The sequence below is a fragment of the Phallusia mammillata genome, chromosome 4 (assembly GCF_965637545.1).
Source record: "Phallusia mammillata chromosome 4, kaPhaMamm4.hap1.1, whole genome shotgun sequence".
NCBI classification, from domain to species: Eukaryota; Metazoa; Chordata; class Ascidiacea; order Phlebobranchia; family Ascidiidae; genus Phallusia; species Phallusia mammillata.
In genome coordinates this window covers 10,441,711-10,467,255 of record NC_137255.1, presented here as the reverse complement: position 1 = coordinate 10,467,255, position 25,545 = coordinate 10,441,711, and the positions used below count along the sequence as shown (strand labels likewise).

Here is a 25,545-nt window from a genome sequence, read left to right as displayed (position 1 = left end):
TTTTTAAAGTGGGCCGTGGGCTGGAAAAGGTTGGGAAGCTAGGCGTTACATTATATTGTGTAATAAGCAAGTAATCAATTCGTGTTTCGTAGTACGGTTTTGTAGTGATTGTCTAACGCAGCACGCGGGGATCACCAAACTTTTCACTGCGGGCCGGATAACATTAAAAATATCTTGCGACGGCTACATAGGTTGCAAGCCCTAACGCGCGTCTTTCCGGGACCCACAAAAGTGCAATCTTTATTAAAGTCAGATCGTGCTACTGTCAAATAGTAAAATTGTTTTGAAAATTATTGAATCTCTTCTACAGGCAAAACTCATTTTTTCCATCACAATTAGCAATACAAAGCCGTTTGTTCGCGCACAATAATGAAGGCATTGATAGTTTTGGTTTGGTCTGTGATGAAACTAACAACTTTTGGATCATTTTGTGCGTTCTGTAAAATTAGGTGAACTTAGTCCTACATGTTGATGCAGAAATACTTTTACAATAAATTAACTTTTAACGTTTAACTCAAGCTTTAGTTTTTCCAAGATATATATTAGGACCAAACACTCGCGAAGGCCGGATGAAATGACGTCGGAGTTTGCCGTAGTTTGGTGACCCCTGGTCTAACAGCTTAGTTAATGCGAGCGTCGAGCATAAAAAAATGCGATGCTCGGTTCCAAGTACTCGGATTCTAGCTCGGTTCGGCCAAGCACAAGTCAATTGCTACCTGCAAATTTTGCTTTCAAAGCGCAGACAAGCCCCGACAAATGACCCATTGTGATTTGTATAAAATACATTGTGACATCACCATCAAAAACACGCAGCAAACAAAGTACAGTGAATAGTCAAATCTACTTTTACTGGTCGCTGATGGAAGAGATATGACAAAAATGACTTTGACGTTTTGTTTCGTTTTACATGCTCTATCTTTTCCCGGCGCCCCCCAATCGCCCAATTATTGTGAGCAAAAGCCCCGTTGAGAACCACTGCTTTAGCATAAATAATCTGGTACGGGTGAGTGAGGGCTCTGGAGCGGGGCTCTGGAGCGGGGCTCCAGTTCGGCATGATCAAGGCGAATCATATTAAATATTTGAAACAGTTAGTCTGCTGGTCTTCACACTGTTATTTTACCAAGAATGCAGATAAAAAACAAACAAACAATTGTGGTCGTCCCGCAAGAAAAATTTACCTTGGAGGCATTATCCAGTGAAGCGTATCATTTCAACGATGATTAAAATCTCACAGGGCAGCGGTGAATTTTAAGGCCAGCGCACATCGAATATGATTTTGGTGAATATGGCATATTGTCATTAATATTTCGACACGATTCCGATTTGCTAGAACATTGTGTTTGGGCTTATTTTGAAGCTTGTGTTCAGGAGAAAACTTTGAAAGACATTATATGGAGCACCCCTGGCGTTATGACGTTCATATCGTTGAATATTAATTTCAAAATACGCGTATTAATAACTGAAAAATATTTTTTTTCGAAAGTTTGTGCGCTGAAAAGCTTTGAAAGCGTAGAATATTGTGTCAAAATTTCAGTATCGTATCTTTTTTAGTTTTAGCGCAAAGCGATTGCTCGCTGGCTTCACTCTGGTGATCTGGTCAATGGCAATGCATCAATCAAGCAATCAGACCAGCACTCATTGTAATTTGATTCTTTCTCTTATTGTGTATTTGTCGAAATTCGACGTTATTGTCTGCATTTTTATGTTAATGGTTAATGCACATTGCACAATTAACATGTTCAGCGTAGTTAATGGCTAATGCATGTTTTTATTTTGTCACCCATCAGTTGGACTATTTTTCAACTTTATTTTTGAGCTCTGAGTCTCAGCTAGAGTATAGTAAAGTTATCTTTTACCAAATATTCTATACTTTATAAAGGCAGGAGTTTCAGACATCATTGGTTTGTTAAATTCCAAAAACAAAGTGGGTTAGTTTGATTCATTTATTTTTCACCCTTCTCTAAAATATTTGATGCATATTTTGTATGTAGTTTTTTATACTTTAAACATGCTAATGATGTGGAGTTAATATGGGCAAAAAACTAATGTTCGGGTTGAATTTAACAAATTTGCATATACATGTATGCGGTGGTGGGATTCCATTTTTTTTGTCAGCTGGTTCCATCACAAAAGTCATATTTTTCTGCCGGCTCTGTTACAATATGTATTGCCAGTAACCAGTAATGCTAACTAAAATCATAAAATTTCGTGAGACGGTTCTATTAAACCGGTGCGAACCGACTGAATTTCAAAACTGCATGTATGTTGTGAACCATTTCTTTCTGCTTGCACATTGCACAAACATTTCTATTGTTAAATCCCAGGTAAAGGTGGATACCAAATTGAATGAAATGAAATGTCTTTTAAACATGTGCAAACGGCTTATGTGGAAAACTGTTGAATAGAATGTAGTATAAAAGGGTTAATACATACACACAGGTTTTTTTTTAAGGTTTGGTTTGGGTGACCGCTAAGTAGTTTTAAGAGACCGCAAGTGTTTCATTTAAATACCAAAAAATAGCCATATTTGCTTAAACGAATTATTTATTAGGCTACTGGCAAATTTTGGGAAACCGCTGGAGAAATTTGGGGGACCGTTTCGGTCCCCCAAAACACCTTAAAAAAACACTGCATACACAGAAAAGCTAACTCAAAATTTTATCCACAGGGAGATATCTGATCTATATTTTCCTTGTATTGTAACTATAACCCATACCTTATTGTTACACAGAACTAAATGATGTCTTGCCATGAGCATGAACCCATTGCCATGTAGCCTTAATAATAAACCCGACAACCACAGTGTTGATGCCAAACAAATGGAATGTACCAAAGCATCTACAGGACTTTTGGATAGTGGTACTGCCAACCAGGATTCTTTGCTAAACAACAACAATCACCATGGGCATAGTTTGCATCTTGTGAGAGAATGTTCACGCAATGGAGATCTGGTTGTTAGTTTCCCCAATAATGTTGGATCATCAAGACTATTGGAAATACAGACTTCTGCCTTTGGGAAGGGACATCCTCGCTTTCCACATCCTTCAACATTACTCAATTCGCATGTGCAAAATCTCAATTCTGTCACACAATTTGTGGTAGGTAGGCATAGATATATATAAAAATTGAACAAGATTGGTTTGTGATATTTGGATCTTTGGTGTGTGCAATTTAGCAGTGTTTCATAATGGAACGGAATGTTATACCGGAACGAAATACCTAAATAAAAAATATTCAAGATACCGGAACGGAACGAAATACCAATATTTTTTATTTCGGTATTTCGTTCTGGACATTTATCATGAAACAATTGCTGAAAATTTCGCGCCGTTGAACTATAATAAAAATTGAAGCTCCACAATTTACATCCGTTTGACCATCATTGACAAATGTTATGTGACGTAACAACTACCAACAATAATTGTTGTGTGTTGCAACTTTTTTCTTTTTCGCTTAATAGTTGTAAAGACCACAAAGAAATGTTCTTTTGTTAAGACCGAAATACCGAAAAATAACGTTATAAATTTATTTCGGTCAGACCGGAACGAAATGAAAATATCAGTCCAGAACGAAAAAAAATTGTAATTTTTAGGTCTAATGCTGATGTATTCCACATGTTTAAATTTATCCACATTGTAGTTAGTTACCTGAAGTTCATCCTTACAAAGTTTGGCCATATTTGACCCACAGGCCCTCCAAATAAAAAATCGGTTATTTATATATATATATAAAAATATAATATATATATATTGTTGGACAGTGCATTGCAATTATTAAAAATTTTCATTTTGTAACTTTTGGTTAAATTCAGCTATTTTTAACTTTTTTCACCAACTCTTGATGTGCTCATTTTTTTGCAATCATTATGATGCTCATTTTGTGTTGTTTAAGATTTTAGCACAACCATCTTTTTAACTACTCTTAAAGCCCATGTTATGTAGATTTATAGGTTGTTTTTTGATTTTTTGTATAGTATAAATACAGTTTGAGTCAAGTTTGGTTACTTCTTTTATTGCTTTTGATTAGAGCTTATGTCTATCTTAATTTAAACATGTTGTTGCTAATTTACATGCACATGTGTCAAGGGAACCCATTGGTTTCTGCTTGTAGAAACAATCGTGTTGTCAAATACCGGATAAATATGGAAACCAAATTAAAATTAGGTGACAAATGTATATCGGTTACATGTATAGATAATCATGGGCCCCCTTCCCTGAAGGGGACGCATATTGTTTTTGTCTATATTTTTTTTCTTTTTTTCCATCTAACACAGATTTGTTCCCACATTTTGGTCAAGAAAGAATGGTTTTTAAACTTTTTTAAATTTACACACATTATAGATGTTGGTCTAAAGATGTTCCATGTGAATTTTGACCTCGTTTGATCCCGCGGTTCACCCACAGCCCCCCAAAACGTGTAATTATGGGCCCCCTTCCTTGAAGGGGACGCATATTGATTTCACTCAGTTTTTTTTTTTCTTTTTTCTCCGGTGAAGTTTGTCCATGCACTTTTGCCATGAAATCTTTGGTGGATTTGGATGAAACTTTCACAGATGGTAGATATAGTTATGTAGATGTGCCATCTGCTTCGTTTGACGTAATAACCCCAGTATTTACCCTGCTAGACCCTAAAATGTAAAACGTTTTTGTATGTTGCTGCGCACCACAAACGAAAGATTTTTGTGATGTAACGGTATAGTATAGGCAACAGAACATATGGGACATGTGTTTGTGCATTACTTTGTAGGCGTTTTGGACATGCCGGTCAGAGGGGGTATTAACAGCCTTATGGTGTCAGAAACATTAAGGAATGTTGCCAATAACACCCCTAGTGGTCAGAATTTTAAACATTGTCCGATTTGGATAATATTTTACATGACTGTCGATTAGTTCATTGTAGTTTCATATTTTATACTTCTGGGTGTTAAAACCCATCAGTTACCCCATTAGCCCCCTAAAATGGGCGAAATTTTAAACAATGTCCGAATTGAATGAAATTTGGACAGTTTGTTCATTTTGCTATAATAAGCTGACGATAGTTATGTTTCACCCTGTGACCCCAATATTTCCCTACTAGTCCCCTAAAATGGGTAAATTTGTAAAACAATGCAGGAATTGGATGAAATTTGGACAGTTTGTTCATTTTGCCATAATTAGCTGTTGATTATTTTGTTTCACCCTGTAGCCCCAATATTTACCTCACTAGCCCCTTAAAATGGGTGAAGTTTTAAACAATGTCAGAACTGTATATGGAAGTTAGACAGTTTTGAGTACATTATTCATTGGTGTGTTTTACCCTGTAAGACCCACCTTTACCCCATTAACCCCTAAAATTGGTGTAATTTGTCAACATTGGCTGAGTTGTTTGAAATTTTTTTCAGTTTGTGCAAAGTCATCTTTAGGCGTCGATTGTCACTTTTGTCTTAGAGTCTCATCAGTTACCCCATTAGCCCCCTGAAAGGGTTAACTTTTTAAACAATGTCTGAATTTCATAAAATTTGGACAGTTCGTAGAGTATGCCATTTGAGGTGTTGATTGTTGATTTTTACCATGTAGCCCTACTAATCCCTAAAATAGGTAAATTTTGCAAACAATTGCCGAATTAAATGTGACTTGTGTAGTTTCTATCTCACACAGCATGATTATTTCTGCAGACTTTTTTTCGTCCTGTTTAAACTCATAGCACCAAAATTTATTATAGTTATTTCAAAAAATGCATTATTTACAACTTTGCATGTGTGGGGGACCCATGAGTTTCTGCTTGCAGAAACAACTAAAGGTATAAAATACAGGGCTGATATGGGACACATTACGAAATAGGTCATAGTATATGTGCAATGGCAATATGTGCTAAGCCACCCTTCTAGTTATGGGTCCCCTTCCCTGAAGGGGACACATATTGTTTTTGTCCGTATTTTTTTTTTCTTTTTTCTGTCTAACGCTGGTTTGTAACGCTCGTTTGGTCAAGAAAGAGTGCTTCAAATTTATTCAAATTTTGACATATGTTAGATATTAATCCAAATTTGGTCCACCTCAAGTTTGACCCCAAATTACCCAGCGGTTCACCCACAGGCCCCCGAAACGTAAAATTTTTAACGCTGGTTTGTAACGCTCGTTTAGTAAAGAAAGAGTGCTTCAAATTTATTCAAATTTGGACATATGTTAGATATTAATCTGAACTTGGTCCACCTGAAGTTTGACCCCGAATGACCCAGCGGTTCACCCACAGGCCCCCGAAACGTAAATGTGTCTAACGCTCGTTTGGTCAAGAAAGACACTGTAGGCAGAAGTCCCAAGAGAGTACGTTTACGAATAATAGGGCAGAGCGGGAGGGCTCAGCTTGACGTCGGACAGACGTTTTACGAGATGTCGTTTCGGTGATTAGAAATCAGCTGTTTTGCACAGCAATGCTATGTCGTTTTATTAAGTTATCACTCACATTTTCAGTTTTGGCAAAGGTTTCACACATATGACGCGATTTAAACCTAATAAGCGTGCTTCGGTTTCGTATAATGTCAAGCAAAACTTTGTTAAACAAACTAAATATGAAAAAATAAACTTGACTTTTTTGCAAGATAAAAGTTTTTTAAATGCTCGTTGTTAGGTTGGCCGCTGCATGACCACGGGTTACTTAAGGTCAATTAGTAGGTATTACTAACACAGTTTAGAACTTTCTTTCGCCATAACGTAGCGTTTTTTTTTTTTTTTTTGAATCCAATACTCAAGGCATGTATAAATTAGGTCAAACGGTGTTGTTGAACACCAAGGACGGCGTGCTATTGAAAACGGTGTCAAAAGGTCAAACAGTCGTTTGGTGTGTGCACCCTAAAGGTTCCTACAGGTCAATGGTACTCATTTTGCGAAACAAATTTAATTGAAAAACTCGTTTTGCGAAACAAAGTTAAATGAAAAGTTATGTATACACTTGCAGCAAATCGCTTTTCAATTGTCTGTAACACAACTGTTACAGCTTTCTAGAAAAAATTGTGTTTAAAACCCGACCTTGGACGACAATATCTGGGTCGAAGCAAGAGATTAAATTGAAAGTATTTGTTTCGTTCTTTTTTAATGTTTTTGTAATTATACGACAATAATAGTGCAAAAAATACAACAAAATTTTTCATTGTTGGGTTAACGCTTTCTAAAAATTTGTTCTTAAGAATTTAAAAATCACCGCAACATTTGTTTACCGTAAATCCGCACAAACACGCGTGTGGGGACCCATTAGTTTTTGTTGACAAAAACAATCATATGTGTAAATCAAATGATGTGTATAGTAAATTGGTAAATATCGTATAAAATATATAAAATGGAAGTATATCAGAAAGCCACCATTCTAGTTTTAAAAACGGCTATACTTGCTAAAGCAGATGATTCTAGAGTTTCATACTTTTTTTATTGGTACATTGCAGCGTATTTTAAAGTATTTTGTAACTTGAAGTTGTATATATCCATTTTCACCCCTTTACCCCCAAATATTTGTTTGTTTGTTCACATGTTAATGAGGTCAGAAATACAAGACTTAACCTGCTGAAATTTTAAACAGCTGTGGATAAGGTGCTCCTTGTTGGCTGTTAAAGATTTCAGTGCAATCGGCTCAGTAATTACTCTTACAGCCCCAAATATGTTTTTACATGCTGTCTTTTGTCAAATTTGTGCTCGCTTAGTGCAAAGCTGATGCAATGGGAGTGATTGACGATAGTGGCGCATGGAAAAATGCCTCTGCTTCACGCATGAACGCAGTCGCCACTTGACCATTTTCTCACTGGTTGGAATTAAGATGTTACGATGTTAGTTATATTGCGCTGTAAACGTTAATGTAGGTCAACTTATTTGTGTTTCGAAACATAGAGCGACAACGCAGCATGATTTGTTACACCTGTGTAACATGACTTCTTAAACTGAAAGCATTAATAAAACTGTTTCAGAATAGGTTTTGGACATAAAAGCCCAGCTAAGCAATCGTGTTGTTGGCATGTAGAAACTTAACGGCACCAGGGAATGCTATGTGCAGATTAAAAATCCTAATTCAACAAACAAAGGGCTATTGACGAAAAAATGTTGAAACTTTGTTAAAAGTTTAAATAGTTGGACTCATCCATTTTCCACCTTGTGAAAACAACGCGCAACTCCATGTCGAATAAAAGCCGAATTGGGCGCGAAAAGCGCAAACCTGCCCACTGAAAAGCGAATATCTCGGCCTCGCGCATAATGGACATGCTATCAGGCAGTCTTTTTGCACTGTGCAAATAAGACATGTTTGTAGATTATTTAAAAACGTTAGTTATGCAATTGTTGTATCACGCAGTTTTGTGTCTCATGGCGGTTAACGACAGGCCCCTCCTGCCATGATCAGTGCCATATCTTTATCAAACAACATTCTCATGCTGAGACAATGATCGCTGATGGAAATGAAACCGTGAAAAATCGACGCTAACCTCTGTCGTCTGGAGCTTTGCATTGACCCCAAATTCTTACCTACCATATGCATGTGCCATTCATTCTGTTAAGAATTCAAAATATATGTGTGTGTGGGGACCCATTGGTTTTTGCTTGCAAAACAATTATGTTATAACAGGCCGCAAAAATATTGGTGCCATACTGAATGTATATCCCTTACAATTATGGATGGTGCGTAAATATGGCACAGTTTCTGTAAAATGGAATATATAGGAAAACCACTAGTTCAGTTTAACAATGATTGTGCCCTATTTTTACTGTTACCAAATCGCATATCCATATGTGTGGGGACCCATTAGATTATGCTTGCAGAAACAATTATGTTATAAAGTGCCAGGAAAAAGATAGGGACCCAATGAAATGTAGGTGCCAAATATATATCCATTTTAATATAGTAAATGGTATATGTGATATATCGTTAAATATGATGTAGTGTATATATATATATAAACTGGCAATATATAGGAAAACCACTATTCTAGTTATGTATGTAGTTAATGAGTATGTAAGATGTAGTGTCTTTTGTGTTTATTGTTGCTAACAGCTAAAAATGGCAGGTAGCTTAAATGGAATAAACCTTTCTCTTTCAAAATATTTTTTATGATAATGTTAAGTGATGTACAAAATCCTTTTTTTAATTTGCATTAAAAACTGATTTAACAATTTTAATGGGGCATGGATTTTATTAAATAAATAGTCTAGATTCAACTGAAAGTCTGAAACCAAACCTTTTTAGATATAAAACTCTTCTTGCCTTACCGGTTACCCCAATGCCCCATGCAAAATGGGCTAAATTATTAAATTATGCATGGATTTGAAAAAAATTAAACTGTAACATGACATTTTAGTATGTTTATTGCTATGTTTTATTCAGCCCACCAGCTACCTTGCCAGACCTGAGGTGAAGTTTAGCAATTGCAACAGATTTTTACAGCCTGTGCAACATGTCATTGTTGTGTATTACTTTCAACTTACACCGCCCAACCTAATCCCCTAAAACAGGGGTGGGCAACCTTTGTTTCTGTGGGGCCAATTACAAATGTCAAAGTTGGATAGTGGGCCGCGCCTGTGTATAACACAAAGTGATTTTGCTTTGTTGCTTACCAAATATTCTAAATTACAAGTATAATTCGTATTTGATTCTAGCCACATTTTGCCAGGTCGCAGAAAACTAGCATCATGCGCATTTATCAGCTCAAAAATATGTAATAATTGGACTCGTTTGCCAGTACTTTTGAAATGCAAGCATCTCTGCGGGCCGCACAACCTTTAAAGAAGGGCTGCACGCGGGCCGCAGGTTGCCCACCCCTGAACTAAAATAAGTCAAACTTTTATGAAACATTTTATAAAAACCTGTTATAAAATAAGGGGTTTAAATGTTTTTTTTACAAATATGTTGTCATTGCTTTACTTGTTCTTAGATTTAAGCCTCCATGGCTTCATGATAAATTAGGTAGAAAAGCTGCAGTTTTCCGGTTGAATTTCGAGAAACAATATTTGCATTTTACGAGATAGCATTGTCATTATTCACTAGAAAATTATAACAGTCACATGACCAAGTTCCTGACACTATTTTTCACTTATTACTTACTGTAACCTCTCACCACTTTAATTGATAGTTAACTGTCATGTTTAAATGTTTCTGCTTCTTTCTTAACCTTTTGTTGCCCAGAGTACAATAATTCCCTATATATATACAAGACAAGACATAACCCTTCTCAACTACCATTGGTATAATACACACATAAGTTGGTGACACTGTATGTAAAGTGGCCTTCTTTTGTTTAAGTGGCCTTCCTTCTTTTGTTTTTTTCTCTCTATTGCAGACAAGTTGTTGTTAAAGCAAATGTTAAAGTTTTTCCTACTAAATTTTCCAAATGTATTATGATTAACTGCAATTGAATGAATGAAAGTTATATATTTATGTTACAAACTTAATCCTATTTTGTTATATCTAGTGGCCTAACTGCCTTTTTGAAGTGTTTGTTTCACCTATAGCAGTTGTTCCCAACCTTTTTGTAGTCACAGACCCCTTTTATAAATTGTATGGGTCTGCGGACTCCCAATGTAATTTTTTTTTTTTAAGTCTTTCTATGTTTTTTGTTTCTTGCATATGTTTTTATACTTTTTTGGGCAGCATTTAAATCAACCTTCAGTACTGTAGCAGTCAATGCAACCAAGAAATAAATTTTCTAGTGAACAAAGCTTAAACAAAGCACCATAAAGTCTATTATTCATGTGTGTTGTGATGTCACAAATGGACGTAACAAATCACCAAAATGTAATTTTTCCTGACCTACAGATTTGGTAAATAGTTTGAACTTGTATGCAGGATTGTAAAACGGTTTTGAAACCTAAAAATATTGTACTGTTGGTTAATGGTACTAAAAACGTTTACCTCCACGGACCCCCTGAAACCATCTCACGGACCCCTAGGGGGTTGGGAACCACTGACCTACAGGGTTGTTCAATGTGACAAAGGGCACCGCACCATTTATCAGAAGAAGGGTTCAACCATTAGAGCAGTGGTTCTTAACCTTTTTTCCTTGCTGCACCCCTTTCAAATCACCAACCAATTTTCGCACCCCCTTTCAAATCACTAACCAATTTTCGCTCCCCCTTTTGTAATTGCTTAAACAGAATATACCTAACCAACCTTAATGATTCAGCATCCTCGCACCCCCTAGGAACAGTTCCCGCACCCCTTGGGGGTGCGTGCACCCCAGGTTAAGAACCCCTGCATTAGAGTGTACCTAAAAAAAATTTAGTTAAATGTTGCTGTTCTTCTATACTTCAGTTGCAGCAAATCAAGTATTCCACAATACATTATTACAACATGTCATGGTTTAGCACTTACTTTAGCAGCAAACAGGACGTTTTAGAATAAATGATGCAAAAAAACTGCTGATACTATATTATTACTTTCAAATGAAAGGTATTTATGCCCATTGTGTTAAAACATTAAACCAAAAACTAATTACCATACAGTGTAAGGCTTGGAAAGTCAGCAGGTTAATCTGTAATTAAGTCATATTTCAGTTAGGTTGCCTTAGAAGTACCCCACTGTAGCAATCATTTATAAATTCCATGTTTAAAGTATACCATGTAACATCTGAAGGTTTTAACCATTTTTGACCATGTGACTTTGTCACCACTATGTCACCTTGAATATTTTCGAATTCATTTTAGTTGTCTTATCATCGGGGCATAAAAATTTGCACAGACTAAAAAGTACGAAATTGCCGCATTATCTGACCACATTTATATGAACAAATTCCATGATTACCATGGATAAGTAACAATCTATGATTAAATAAGCTAAGAAAAATAAAAAAGGCATTAAGATTAAGACAACAACCCTATCATGCATTTAGTTTTTGGTTTAGTTCTGAAACTCTGAAACAAGTTCACATTATTTTTCTTGTTTAGGTAACACCCAAAGGAAGTTGTCCAAGTCGGAAAAGTAGACATTTTGTTCCTAACGAAAGAAAAGATGAATATTATTGGCAGAAGAGAAGAAAAAATAACGAAGCAGCACGGAAGTATTTACTTAAATTTATTGGAAATAGATAATTATTATGGCAACCCTTCCCCAAAGCATTTGACTTGATAACCCCAGTATTTACCCCACTAGCCCCAAAAGTGCAAAACGTTTTTGTAGCTGGACACCACAAACAAAAGGTTTCTCTGGTGTAAAAGTGTTATGTAGGCAACCAGATATATATTACACGTCATGGCATTACTTGGTGGACGTCTTTGCACATTTCAGTTAAGGGGTGTTAGCAGCAGAGGCATTGTTGGTTGTTGCTTAAAACACCTCTACAAACTTTCTCTTGGTTATCGCTTGAAATGCATTATTTTCAACTTTGCATGGGGAACCCTTTCTGCATGCAGAAACCAAATAATATAGGTATAGTAAATATATTAATGTTTCATAATAGGTTGTAGTGTATGTGCAATGGCGAAATGTGCTAAGTCACTTTTCTAGTTTGTTATTAATTTGGTTAATTTGTATTTTACCAATTTAACCTAATTTTCATACCACCCTTCATGTTTTTTTTTTCTGCAGTAAATGTCATTTCTTGAATAAATTATATTATCATAGGTCAAGGGAAAAAAGGAGAACCATTGATTCTGTTTTGGAAGAAAAGGTTCTGATCCTTTCCCAAGAAAACAAGTTGTTGAAAGAAGAGTTGCACTCCATTAAGGTTAAAAACATTTTTGTTGTGTTACAGGTAAAGTTGAAAATTAGTTTAAAGTTTTAAAGTGGGCTCATCAATTTTAAACTTTTGGGTGGGGTCAGTGGGTTTATATGTTTCTGTATGGTCATGCTGTAAACGTGCATGCTTTTTCCTATTTCCAACCTTTTTTGCCAACTTTCATTTTCCCTGTTTTTATTTGCAGCTTAAATATGGTGAAATTTCTTCGAGCGATGACAGAACACTGGTTACCACTGCTGCCAATCTAACACAAGTTAGTATTGCACGTGTTATGGGCAATTTCAGCAAGGCCCGCATTAGCAGGAACTAATTGACACAATATGCAAATTTAGAGAATATGGAATACACTGACATGTAACATCTGTGGCACTCAGTATGTTATCTGTCTGTTTGCTTCCCCAATCTGTTATGCTCTCAACACAAGTTGGAAAACATATGCACTGCATAATAGCATCAGAAAATGTTGTTGCAATTAGGTCTAAATTAATCAAAATGTTTGTGAACAATATGTATACAAACACAAAAAAATCACAAACACAAACTTAAAGTAATTATAAGTAGTGATGTACCGAATTTGCTAAACTTCGGTTCGGCCGAAACCGAATACTCTGCATCTTTGCCGAATAAATTTGGCCGAATCATTCATGACGTCACGCGATTGAACCTCAAATTTGATGGATTAGAATGAAACTTTTACAGAAGATACAGTTATCTGTTTTGCTTGACTCTATCACCCAATCAGTCTGAATCATAACAAGCTTTGCTTTTTTAAACACCTGTGTTACCAGGAGCCAACTGTTGAGTTTCTCATTATGGCCATAACCTGTTATCGAGATGTCCTCTAAAATGGGTCACATTTTTAAAAATCTTAATTTGTTAAAATTGAGACAGTTAGTAGAACATGCAATTGTGGTGTGTTAATTGTTGTGTTTCACATTATATCTCCACCAGCGACTTCATCAACACCCTAAATTGTGTCGAGTTTTTAACAGTTTTTAAATTGAAAGAAATTTAAATGTTTTGTAAATTGAGTCATTATTGTATATGTATTCTTATTCATATAATGCCCAACTAACAACTTTGCATCTGTTTTGTTTGCAGCGACAAACAAGTTTATAAAAATCGTTGCCAAATTTGGGATTGGTGTAAAATAATATAGTAAATATGTGCCTGTTTCAAAATAGGCATGTGCACTGAATATATCTGCTGAGAAACCCTTATACTGATTGCAAAGCTGGACTTGTTTGTATTTTGGTTTCAGAATCAACCAGGCATTGTCTCACAGACTTGTCCATTTCATCACTGCAAGCTTAACACAAGTAAAGGTGCTAGTAAATACAAAACTTTCACTAACAAGGGTGATTGCTTTATCTCTGGACCTAAGTTACAGTTGTGAACTTTACTAACCCTTCATTTTTCAGGACTTGGGTTATTTTGCAATACCATAATAACAGAAAGATTTTAGGTTGTCGTAAGCAAACCATATTGTAATTAACAAATTTTATAGTCATGAAAACAAATTTTTAAGAAAGCCTTGCACAGAACAAAGTTAACTGAGCATTGTGAAACAATTAATGGGCTACTTTAAGGCTTGTTTTCATACCAGAGATAAAAAATTAACTATTTCTGTGTTGGATTGTACAACTCTTTCCGACTTGACAGAAACAATTAATACAGCATGTGTTTTTCAGTTGGAATATCCAGTGACAGTTATAACTCCCATGCTGTGATAGATGACATGCCCTCCAAAAATATTACTGCTGTACCACTGCTCAACCATCAACAAGTGGTGCCCAACTTGTCTGACTCCATTCTAAACCAATCTAAATGTGATAATCAGGTGAGTGTGGATGTACCAGCTATTGATTTGTCAACTAAGTCCCGGCGGTCGAACACTTACAATTGCGATGAGTTTCAATTACCAAAGGAAGAATCGTCTAAAAGTTTTTGCACTGGTGTGTGTAAACAGCCAAAACCCGCCGGTAGTCAAGAGAGTTATCAAGATGTTTTGACCAACGGATTTTCCATAAAGAAAGAACCAGAGCAGTCAAGAGTTGATGCCAAAGAGATTTCCGCGCAGAAAAGCGTTGCCCAAAATGCGCTACCTTACAAGCTGCGTTTTAAATACGCTAAAAGTGATGTTAAACCTCCAAACCGTGATATAGATGTAGAAGAAGCTCTCTAATCATGTTCCATCCCCAATATCAGTTCCATATGTGCATAGATTCATAACCGTTTTTCGCTTGACTCTTGCCAATTGTGTGTTATTCTTCCTTTGTACATGTTCCGTTCATCGTTGCTTTTTGATCATTTGTGCTTTCGTAATTGTCTTTGCATGTAAACGGTGCCGTAATAATGTGTTGTACTTACCTTGCGCTAAACAGCTCACTACGCGATATGTTATGTACATGCGACAGTAATTTTTAATGTACTTCCTTAGGGCCCTTGTGGGCCAGTTTTTGTTACCTTCGGTTTTATGGTGAGTAGCCATTTTCGTCTCAATGCACGGTTCAAATGTACATGACTTCTTTCATATTGTTTCTGGAGCGTTTGTACATGAGCTATTTTGTTTGTGTTGCCGCCGGATTTGGGATGAGGTTTTTATTGCACCTTTTATTACACGTGATCATTCCGACTCCCGGCTGTTAAAATCCAATTGAGTAACAACTTCTCGCCTTGATACTGCATCGCACAAACCCGAAACTAGACACCTTTTTTTACAAACTTGCCTCAATCTTTTTCGCCACTCAAATTGCATGTCTCGTTTTTCAACGTATAACTGACTATTGATTAGTTTGGTCAGTTCAATTGGTTCTACCCAGAGCCATTTCCAAAAAAACATACTTCGATATTGTAGGCAAATAAAGTTACGTTACTAATATCTTCCTTATTCTCTGCTTACATTATCAAAATCACCAAGCTGTGTCAATAAAAACAATGCTTCTTTGAAACTTGTTCTTGCGCGATTTAAAAATCACATTCTTGGGTATCGTAGCATTGTTCTTATATTTAAAGTCGTCTGAGTAGTTCCTTTGCATATGACGACTGTATAAAATGGGAAATGAAGAAATTATTTACAGTTCGTTCCGCAAAAACAGTCGCTTCCGTTCTTTGAGAATATCTTCCCCGCTTTTTCCCTCGTCATCACCAACAGTTTCGTATTTGGCATATTCTTCGCCAAGTCCACCGATTAACTTTTCAAAGAATACTGAAATAAAACGAATCTTTTTTATGTCATTTAAAACAAATTAAACCGGAACTCATGATTGGCAGGACTAGACTTTAACCAAAAAAGTAAGAGGGCTGACAAATGATAGGAATCACACGTTTCATCACAAACCAATTGCGGTAAACCTAAAATGCGTTTGCAGGTTTGAGCTATTAAGCTATGTGCCCTATTCAATGTCATTATCTGGTAACGTCAATCAAAATTTACCCATTAACTTCCAGATCGTGTGTGATGTGACAATTCACGTTTTTAAATGGGTGATGTACCGAATCGGCTAAATGGCGATTCGGCCGAAACCGACTATTCGGTGGTTTTGTGGAATAAATTCGGCCGAATCACTCATGACGTCATGCGCAGTCACACGGAACGTGTTTGACAAGAAAACATAAGTCTTTCTACCAGGGTTAGTGCAGAATAGTTTGTTTCGTCCTTATTTCAGTTCTGTTGGGTTTAAAATTGTCTCAAGCATGATTACTAACCTGTCAGGGAAGTCCGCAGTAGGAAAAACGATTGCGTTAAAAATATACAAATTTACGCGATTTTAGTTGGTGTAGTTTGAAAGATCGCGTGATACATTACTAAGCAGTAAAGGCGCGTTTACCGCTTCAAATGTGTGTTCGAAAATGATTTGGTTAGCCGAATCGTAACAAATTATTCGACCGAAACCAAATCTTTGCAAAAAATGGCCGATTCGGCCGAATAACTTCGGCAAACCGAATATTGGGTACATCTCTATTTTAAATACGATAATAAGATATTCTGCTCTACGTATTGTTACGACAAACTTTTTTAGTTTTGCTATTGATGGACGTGCGCATCTTAAAAAATGTATAAAATTCCCAAAAGCAGGTCTAGAAACTATTTGAAATTTACCTAGAGGAGCATTGTAGACTTCATCCACAGACAGCAGGTTATCACCATTCTTGTCAATCTGTTGAAAAGTTTTAAGCGAGTTTTTCGACTTGTGAATCTCCATCCAACGTTGCATTAATGATTCCCGACTTTGGTTTGCCTGCATATTCTCTGTTTCTTCCTGTTTTGCTTCTTCGGTGGAAAAGAATTTTAGAAACACCGGAAGAGTCATGTTCGGCTTTCCAAAGAACAAGTCTAAGAAGGCCACTCTGAAATAGTAAAAATGAGCAAGCGCTGTAAAGAATATTTGACAACGACAGGATTGCTACTTTATGGGCTTTCTATATTGGCGATTGAACACAGCTTCCCAGCGCACTGTCGGGTCTATAAGCTAAAAATTGTCATTGTTTATGCAACGTAAAGTAGTTGTGTTTGCATTTTTACACTCAAGTAGCCTGGGTGCGTAAAATATACATAAAATAGTGTCTTGTAGGCTTGGTAAAAGTATTACTATAACCTAACTCAGTAAAATTCGCTTTCCAAACATAAGAAGGATATAAAGCCCTGTATCATTTATTGTTTCTGACGAGAATTAAATCCAGGACGCTTACGACTATAAATCTCGATCGTTTTTGTGCAACTTGCACACATGCACTATGCACACACGACACCTCGAACTTTCGCCAGCATCCGAAATTGTGATCTGCGATAAAACTTCTTTTCGTTGATCCGGTCGATGGCAATCATCCACGACGCGGTACTGATGCGTCAACCAGAAACTTATGGCCATATTTCGCGTTTTGGACGAATTCACGAAATGTAGCCATCTGTGTCACATTAAAAACTAGGGATTAGTTCGGACATCACAATTAACAAATTTTTAACATTAACTGTAGTGCACTGCAAATGAAACACGATACATCAATTGTTTTACATTTTGTCATCTTGCCATTTCCTGATCGGTACACTAAGCCCCCACCTCCCCCCACAGGGCTTTTGCAATTGCAACGCATGAATTTTATTTACGGATCTTTTTTGTTGTTCTCTTGCTATTTCATATTACAAAATGCAGTATGTTTCTTTCTAAATCACTTTACAGAGCTTACATTGCTTGTTCTTTGCCAAGATAAGCTTTGTTTCTTTGTGACATAACATTAGGCTACTTTCTTCCATTTTCTTCCAGTAGAGAAAACGTAAAAATAAAGGGACACATGGTTCACTTGCAAAAGGAGGAAATCATTCGCTACATTTTTTATTGCACATTAACTGCGTGGTTTCTAAAACTGTAAAAAAATTATAACGTTATGGACAAAAAAATATCCGGATATCGAATAGCCGGCAATCGCTTAAACCAGTGGTTCTCAAACTTTTTTGTTGCGACCCCTCTGGTAAAGTTTTCTGGACTTGCGACGCACCAGCAAATAAAAGTTAATGAGGAAACTTATTATGAAAGTTGTGTTTATTAATACAACAACAAAAATTTACGAAACGGAACTAACTTATCTTGCGCACCAGGACGTCGCGACTCACAGTTTTAGAACTACTGGCTTAAACGGTTTTTCGGATATTTTAATCCTGATTAAAACAACGAGTTTTTGAGTGCGGCATAATTAAGTTATAACGTTCTTCCACCAACAGTTTCCTAAAAATTTTGGAATAATGAGAACTCACAAACGCTCTGGATCTTTTACAATACGATCGGATAATGGAAGCTTGGATGTATATTTTTAACCAAAAATCGTACAGCCATAATGTACATTTTTAACCAATATGTATTATTTCATCAAGTTGATATATAAACGTATAGGTTTAATTTTTTTTTTTTTTTTAATTTTTGGTTTTCGTTTACGGAAAAGACGCGCGAGATTTGTAAAGGTTTAACCTGTTGGTGATACTTATAAGTTAATTATAGAAATTAAAAATCATTCATCTCACCCTTGAGGTACGAAAAAGCAATCGCCGGGCTCCACGTGCAGTTTGTACCACGGCAGTTGCGCTATTTCGGGGAAGATTGTCATGTCCACTTTTTCTACGTCCATTTCCTGGTATTTTCCTTCGTCTTCGTCAAGTATCGTTTCGCCATCTTTCTGTTTACAAGTTTAACAAATAGTTTTACAATTCCGTGTAGTAGACATCAACTTATGGAAACCTATAAACGTTTGTCTAATACAGTGGTTCCCAACCTTTTTTGTTTACATTCCTCCCTTTGCCCATTTTCGAACTATTCATTCCTCCCCATAAGATGAAAAACAAATATAACTTTATCTTTTACGTCCATCGAAAATGAAACAACCATTCGCTGACGGTACAACCAACGTTGAAAATACGTGCCTAGCAGCACGTTCGCTTTATTGTTTTGTTCCGGTAATGGTTTATGGTGGGGAAGTCAAAAAGCACAAAACTTCCCAACGCTCCAATAAGCACTTCCAGAGAGAAATGTTTTTAGAAAACCAACCGGCATAATTAGGCAGATGTAACCAAATAGGCCGATGTGAGCAAATAAACCATAACTATGATCAGCATTTTTTTTAATTTTAAATTTTTACACAATGTTATTTAGTCACTTTGAAATTTGTTTATTTCCAGTTTTTCATCGAATAGTTTACGAAAAATTTTCAAAATGTGTTAAGTTAGATGTGACTTTAACAAAACGTTTTTTTGGACTATGGCCAACAACGTCAGGTTACATGCTTCATTTTCGTGGCAGACTTCCTTAAGGGTTGTCTAAAATTGTGACACATGTTCTTGGTCAGTTTGAATCGGCGGTTCACTAACTTTTTTTCAGTACTGCCCCATTAGGGCCATAACAGTAGGATGATTCGAAAGTGATCAGCATTTTTTAAAATTTTAAATTTTTACACAATGTTATTTAGTCACTTTGAAATTTGTTTATTTCCAGTTTTTCATCGAATAGTTTACGAAAAATTTTCAAAATGTGTTAAGTTAGATGTGACTTTAACAAAACGTTTTAGTCAAATCGATCAAAGATGTATCGTAGAAAAGCGGCCTAACAAATAGTCAGATATAGAGAGACACCTAATGTTAGGCCTATATTGTTAAACTAGAGGTGGAACTGGAACACCATCATCGCTAAAAATAAAAACGCACCAACCTTACTTATAAGAAGATATTCTTTCCACCCGTCAAACATACATTCCAGGTTATCAACCTGTTCGGCGTGAAAGGTCGACTCAGTGCCACCAGAAGAAAACCATAGAACAACCGATTGAATGTTGTGTTGAAATCCTCCGCATGTAATGGGTTTAGGCAAAAGCACCTCCTCTGTGCAAAATAATAAACGCGAAGCAGTTATAAACATGCACTTTGCGACGATAAGGCATCTGAGTTTTCCTCTTCGGTTGTAACCCCAAAAGTGTGCAGATACAATGATTTTAAAAATAGTTTTTTAGAAAATAAAGCAAAACTACCTGTCATTGGATTGGGCGGTACAAGATCATGGACAAGATAAACATCACGAGCTTTGTAAGTGTCAAGAAACTCGTTCATCGACATTGTGTATGTCGGTTTCGACCGGTCTTCCTTTTTTCCTTCTTCCACCACCACTTTCCAATTGCCGTAGTTCCTAGAATTGTGTAATGCCATTTGTCACAGCTAAAACCAACTTGTAAAGAGCATATTTAGGCTACGACCATGCTGTATTAATTAGGCCTTTACTGTGGTTGTATTTTTACACATCACCTTACAATTATGTTATTGGCCAACGTTATAAAGCAAAACTACTACCTACTACTTTTCCCGTTCGAATTAAATGCTTTCCAGAGGGTAAATAAGTTTACCTTAGATAGGAGTCTGTCCACAATCTGTAAGCAGGGAATCTTTTTGCTGCACCTTTCAGTACAACAGGCTTGCTCGCAGATGTGTAGAGTCGATAGAATTCTTCAGGTGTGGGGACTGTCCATCGTGTTTCAACTTGGCTTGGATGAGCATGGGAACCAAGTGGTTCCATGTGTCCGGGAATGTTGGTATCGAAAACCTTTTCTGCGAATGTAAGCAAATTTGGCAAATAAAGAACAAAACTAAATAAAAATGACATAGCGAAACAACTTCATTGAAAGAACCATGCAGCCACCACTAGAAAACGAAAGTGAGAAATAGTTACGCAAAAGTAAAACGTTATAAAACGCAAAAAGGCACAACTATGGGCATATGAGGACTTAAGGAGGGGAGCATATAACCAAACGTGTTAGAAAAAAGTACTGTCGACAACTGAGCTCCATATCGACTTACCAAAAGCCAATCCTTTGCATAAAAGTAAAGTCAACACAACAAGCGCTTGGTGAAGAACAACCATACTTCCGGAATTGGCTGCCTAATCAAAATCACCTGACCTTAAAAAGTTTGAACAGCAATTAACTGAAATGTATTGCCACCGGTTTACAAAGCAGTATCCTAAACGTTCATTCAAAGCCTTACCAAAAGTTGAAACATCACTGATTAAATCAACGCAAAACTAAGCCCTTATGAGCACAAGCCGAATCGTCTGTTGGTGATTTGTCACTTAATTGAGCATCGGTTAATTCGCTAAACATTTTCTGTCAACTTAAATTTGAGCTGCCACACTGCGACGAGCTGGTGAGAATTCTGTGCAACACACACGCATATGGCGACACTAACACTAGGAAGTCGACAAAGAATGCAGCTCTTCCTTATTCTGCAAATGTGGAAATGCTTGGGACTGGATATTTTGACACTTGGTACACAACCGGTTTTGTTCGATTTCAAGAGACAAGCATTATGACTCACTGTCCAGCGTGGCTTTTATAATAAGCAAACCCTTTGTTTTGCTGGAAATTTTGGACTATGGCCAACAACGTCAGGTTACATGCTTCATTTTCATGGCAGACTTCCTTAAGGGTTGTCTAAAATTGTGACACATGTTCTTGGTCAGTTTGAATCGGCGGTTCACTAACTTTTTTTCAGTACTGCCCCATTAGGGCCATAACAGTAGGATGATTCGAAAGTGCCTCCGAAATATACAAAACTTTTCAACGCACTAACATCAGTATTCATAAACATTGCATTTATTGTTATAAGAGACCAGTGTTGCAGGATCATTTCACAACCTACTTATATTAGTCATGAAATAAGATCAAATTTTCCTTGTCATGGTTCCCGGTTTCTCAAAGCTGTACACATTGCCCATTTGTTTGCAGGCACTTTTTTATTTTTATATTTTAAGTCTTCTTTAGAACCAAATTTTATTATTAGAAAATTTCCTTCACTCAGCTCATTTTGTTTTCCAATTTAATTTTGTTGTCAAATAGGATCTAGGTAAAAGATTTCCAATTTTTAAAAGGTAAATGATTTCCAAAATAAAATTAAGTATTAAAACCTCTATTGTACAAGACTTCAATTGTTTGTATGTTAGTCAAGCATCCTCTATCTAATAAATCAAACAAACAATTAAATAAATTAAGCAGTGAGACTTTAATTTGCTGATATTACGGTTTGTCATTAACATTTTCTTCAATTACAGTTTCAGTCCCAGGTTTATTTTCATTTGATTCATCTCCAGGTTTTCGACGTCTGTAGACTAGTTCTGGATTACCTTCCATGGAGGAAGTGTACCGAGCAGCCGTAAACAAAAAGTCACTTAGTCTGTTGACATACTTTAAAACACCAGCATCAAGCTCATTGTTTTCATGCAAAAGAACCATGTTTCTTTCTGCTCTTCTGCACACACTTCTTGAAATGTGAAGATGGCTGCTACATTTTCCACCTGAAGGTAAAATGAAATTTTTAAGTGGTGGTAAATCTTCAGAAAAAGTATCAATCCAAGTTTCCAACTCATAAACCAGGTTATTGTCAAATTCTGTGCGTGACAGATGTTTTTCTGATGCAGTAGACAATGGTGTAGCAACACAAGAGGCAATATCTTGCAAAATACACTGCACTTTTTGTAAATGTGCATCAAGAATTTCAAAGTTTTCCTTCTGCCATGAATCTGATAAAAGTTCTCTTGAAAATCCAATGTTTGAACTCAGTTCATCAACTGTTCCTAGAGCTTCAAAAGCAGCATCATGTTTTGTTCGGCGCTCTCCAGTAAACAAGCTTGACATTCCACCATCTCCTGTTTTGGTGTAAATTTTCATTGCACAAGTACTTGTTGAAAATTTCAGTGACTTTGCGCAACCAGTGAAAAGTTGTTTTCTGTTAACCTTTCTTAAACATGTGAACATAAGAGTTCTTGAAGTTGCCATACTTTGCCTAATGGACAAAGACAATCAATTGTATATAAAGTTTATAGTCTTTGTGTTGCATAAGCAATTAGTTGGAGTCAAAATACTGTCAAATACTGATCATTTGTCTTCAAGCAAAAAATAAAAAAGAGAAATTATTCATAGAAAAGAAAAACATTTTTGTGCTTGGTATTGTTTAATTGTGCAACTGAGTTGTTACCATTTTTCTGTCTATCAGAATAAACACAACAATCAATAGCTTTACCACGATAAACTTATTTTTTGAACTGTCTTAAACCAAGCTGTCCCCAGCAGTTATGTAGCACATTAGATATGCATCACTGGCAACTTTTCAAGTTGATTTGCGTTTTCAAAAATCACTGTTTAGGATGTCATCCAAATTAAAGGTACATGATTTAGTTTTCAAATATTAAAAAAATTACACCTTCATTTGTTACCCGGGGATGGGTTGTTATAAATGGGGCATTGCTCAACATAGGCGACAATATACATTCCACATAATCTTGTTAGATTGCACAAATACTGTGGAGCTTGGGAAATGCTGATGTAGTAGGTGTAAAAGTAAACAGGCAAGGCTTGAGGAGGGTCATGAACGTCTAGTAAAAATTTTGGTTACACAAACTTCTGGTAAGCTAATTGCAACTTAGGGTAGTGGTTCTCAACCTTTTATAGACCATGGCCCTCTAAAAATATATTTTGGGCCTCATGGCCCCCTTTATATAACAATGTAAGATCTGTGGACCCCCCAAAAAATTTAATTTGCAAACTCCTGTTGAGATTCGGTATTAATTTTGAATTCAAACAAGTCAAATAGAGTAAACAACAAACTGTAATTGTGACAAACCTATGGATAGAGTGTTAGGGAATAAAGATAATTTGCAAGTGCCACACACTCAATTCTGCGGTCTGCCCATTAGAAAAGAAAATGACTCACTGATTTTAGTGGGTGTCTCTGGTGAAGCTACACCTGTGCCCCCCGACTCAGGGGCCCCGAAGGCCCTGGTTGAGAACCACTGACTTAGGTTTTTTTTATATCATATTGCCCATCCCCGATCCCCAAGTTATTTTGCATTTTTAAAACTATTGGATGTTCTGAAATCGCCCCTAACTCCCAAAAATGTAACCATCGCCTTCATCGAAGAACTCTGGTTTAAATAAACATGGACTCTTTTTCTGAATACTGGTAATGACACTACTTGCAGGAAAAGAAATTAAAGTCAAACCCTTTGACAGGACAACAAACTATTGCATATCAAAGATATTTAAATGCAAAAACACAATTATTATTACCGCTTTACGAGTAAATGTCGCACAAATTTACCATTACGCTGCTGTGGTATTATACTGGTATATACGTTGTTAAGTTGATATTGTTTGTATTTTCCAGACCTTCGCTAGAAACGCGAAAATATTTCTTTATTTCGCCGTTTACCAGACACTGATTGAATTCTGAAATTGACGAGATTCAAAAAACGGCTTCGGTCAATTAAAGCACACTTAACTAGAAGTAACCAAACCTAATTTTAAACAAATGTAGTCATGGACCATGAATATTTTTTTAATGGGGACTTTAGATACATTTGGGTCCTACAAAAAGTTGACAAATCACGAAATTTGATTAGTGTAGCTTATCTTTGTGGGATTTTTCAACAAACAACAAAGTTTTGTTTGGGCATCTTCATGTGTTCAACGGATTTTCGAAATATATTTTTTCGTTTTGGTTGCATTATTTTAAACAAAATTTTTAACGTTTTTAGTGGTTTATGGTCATGGTTAAAATTTCAAGTGTTTGGAAGACCGCAAAGTCGACTTTAATAATAATCTACGCATTTTCGCTGATATTTTGCATATAGTAGGTCCTATCAAACACAAAAAACAGAAACGCTCTGTTGTATTAATTTTTGTTTTGTTACCACATACGTATCACTTAAACACTTTTAAATTATAAAGGGCTTTTACTAACATCACCAACATGTTTTAAGAACTTGTTTCTGGTTACCGGTTATGATTAAAATATTCGTCAAAAATTTTCAAACGCATCTCGGCGCTGTCGGCAAATCAACATAGACATCTTATTTATGCTAAAAAGTAAGTAATGCCTTATATTTGTTGTCGTTTTTTTTACTTTATTTTGTGTTATTAAAATAAAATTAAAGTAATTCTTGCCCGTAGAGCCATATTTTTACAATGTTTATGTGTTGACAATTGACATTTGTCAGAAACGAGAACAAAATCAAAACTTTGGGAAAGTCCCAGCGAGGAAACTTGAGTTTCCCTGTTTGCGTTTCTCCGCACCCAGTAAAAGCGGAACTGTTCAGTCATTCGTTTCTGACCTATGCTGGTAAAAGTATCATTTATATCTATCAGACAAACTGATAAAACATAGGTTGCAGGGTTGATAATTAGATAAAATGTTTTGCCACTGTCTGTACTTCAATAAGCTGTACTGAAGTTATGGCAACTACAACGATTAGTAGAAGTACTGAAGCTGCAAAATTGTTTGTTAATCTGTTGACACAATAGCTGGATAGCGTACCTGCAGCAATTTTACACTTTCTAAAGGT

General features: G+C 36.2%; 3 protein-coding genes across 8 annotated transcripts; 1 reads left to right on the top strand and 2 right to left on the bottom strand.

Annotated features, from left to right (window-relative positions):
* The first annotated feature begins 1,021 nt into the window (after positions 1-1,021).
* LOC145222948 (uncharacterized) lies at positions 1,022-15,315 on the top strand. 6 transcript variants are annotated; one of them, XM_080089205.1, is made up of 8 exons: positions 1,022-1,279; positions 1,552-1,640; positions 2,732-3,098; positions 11,889-12,001; positions 12,565-12,694; positions 12,864-12,932; positions 13,941-14,004; positions 14,371-15,315. In XM_080089205.1, exons 3-8 carry the CDS (start codon positions 2,751-2,753, stop codon positions 14,862-14,864), a joined length of 1,218 nt encoding a protein of 405 aa, XP_079945331.1. In that variant the 5' UTR covers positions 1,022-1,279; positions 1,552-1,640; positions 2,732-2,750; the 3' UTR covers positions 14,865-15,315. The 6 variants fall into 6 exon arrangements, with proteins under 6 accessions (XP_079945331.1, XP_079945330.1, XP_079945332.1 ...); XM_080089204.1 differs by having other exon boundaries at positions 1,022-1,640; XM_080089206.1 differs by lacking the exons at positions 1,022-1,279; positions 1,552-1,640 and adding an exon at positions 1,673-1,924.
* A 351-nt stretch (positions 15,316-15,666) lies between these two features.
* On the bottom strand, positions 15,667-21,717 carry LOC145222947 (bifunctional peptidase and arginyl-hydroxylase JMJD5-like). Its single transcript, XM_080089201.1, has 9 exons — positions 21,195-21,717; positions 21,009-21,109; positions 20,558-20,759; positions 20,189-20,343; positions 19,873-20,042; positions 18,696-18,847; positions 17,432-17,587; positions 16,782-17,029; positions 15,667-15,887 (listed from the first exon to the last, which is right to left on the bottom strand). Exons 2-9 carry the CDS (start codon positions 21,070-21,072, stop codon positions 15,754-15,756), a joined length of 1,281 nt encoding a protein of 426 aa, XP_079945327.1. The 5' UTR covers positions 21,073-21,109; positions 21,195-21,717; the 3' UTR covers positions 15,667-15,753.
* A 67-nt stretch (positions 21,718-21,784) lies between these two features.
* Positions 21,785-24,245, bottom strand: LOC145222950 (corrinoid adenosyltransferase MMAB-like). The gene has a single exon (XM_080089209.1). The coding sequence runs from the start codon at positions 22,979-22,981 to the stop codon at positions 22,223-22,225; it is 759 nt and encodes a 252-aa protein (XP_079945335.1). The 5' UTR covers positions 22,982-24,245; the 3' UTR covers positions 21,785-22,222.
* Between the last annotated feature and the right edge of the window lie 1,300 nt (positions 24,246-25,545).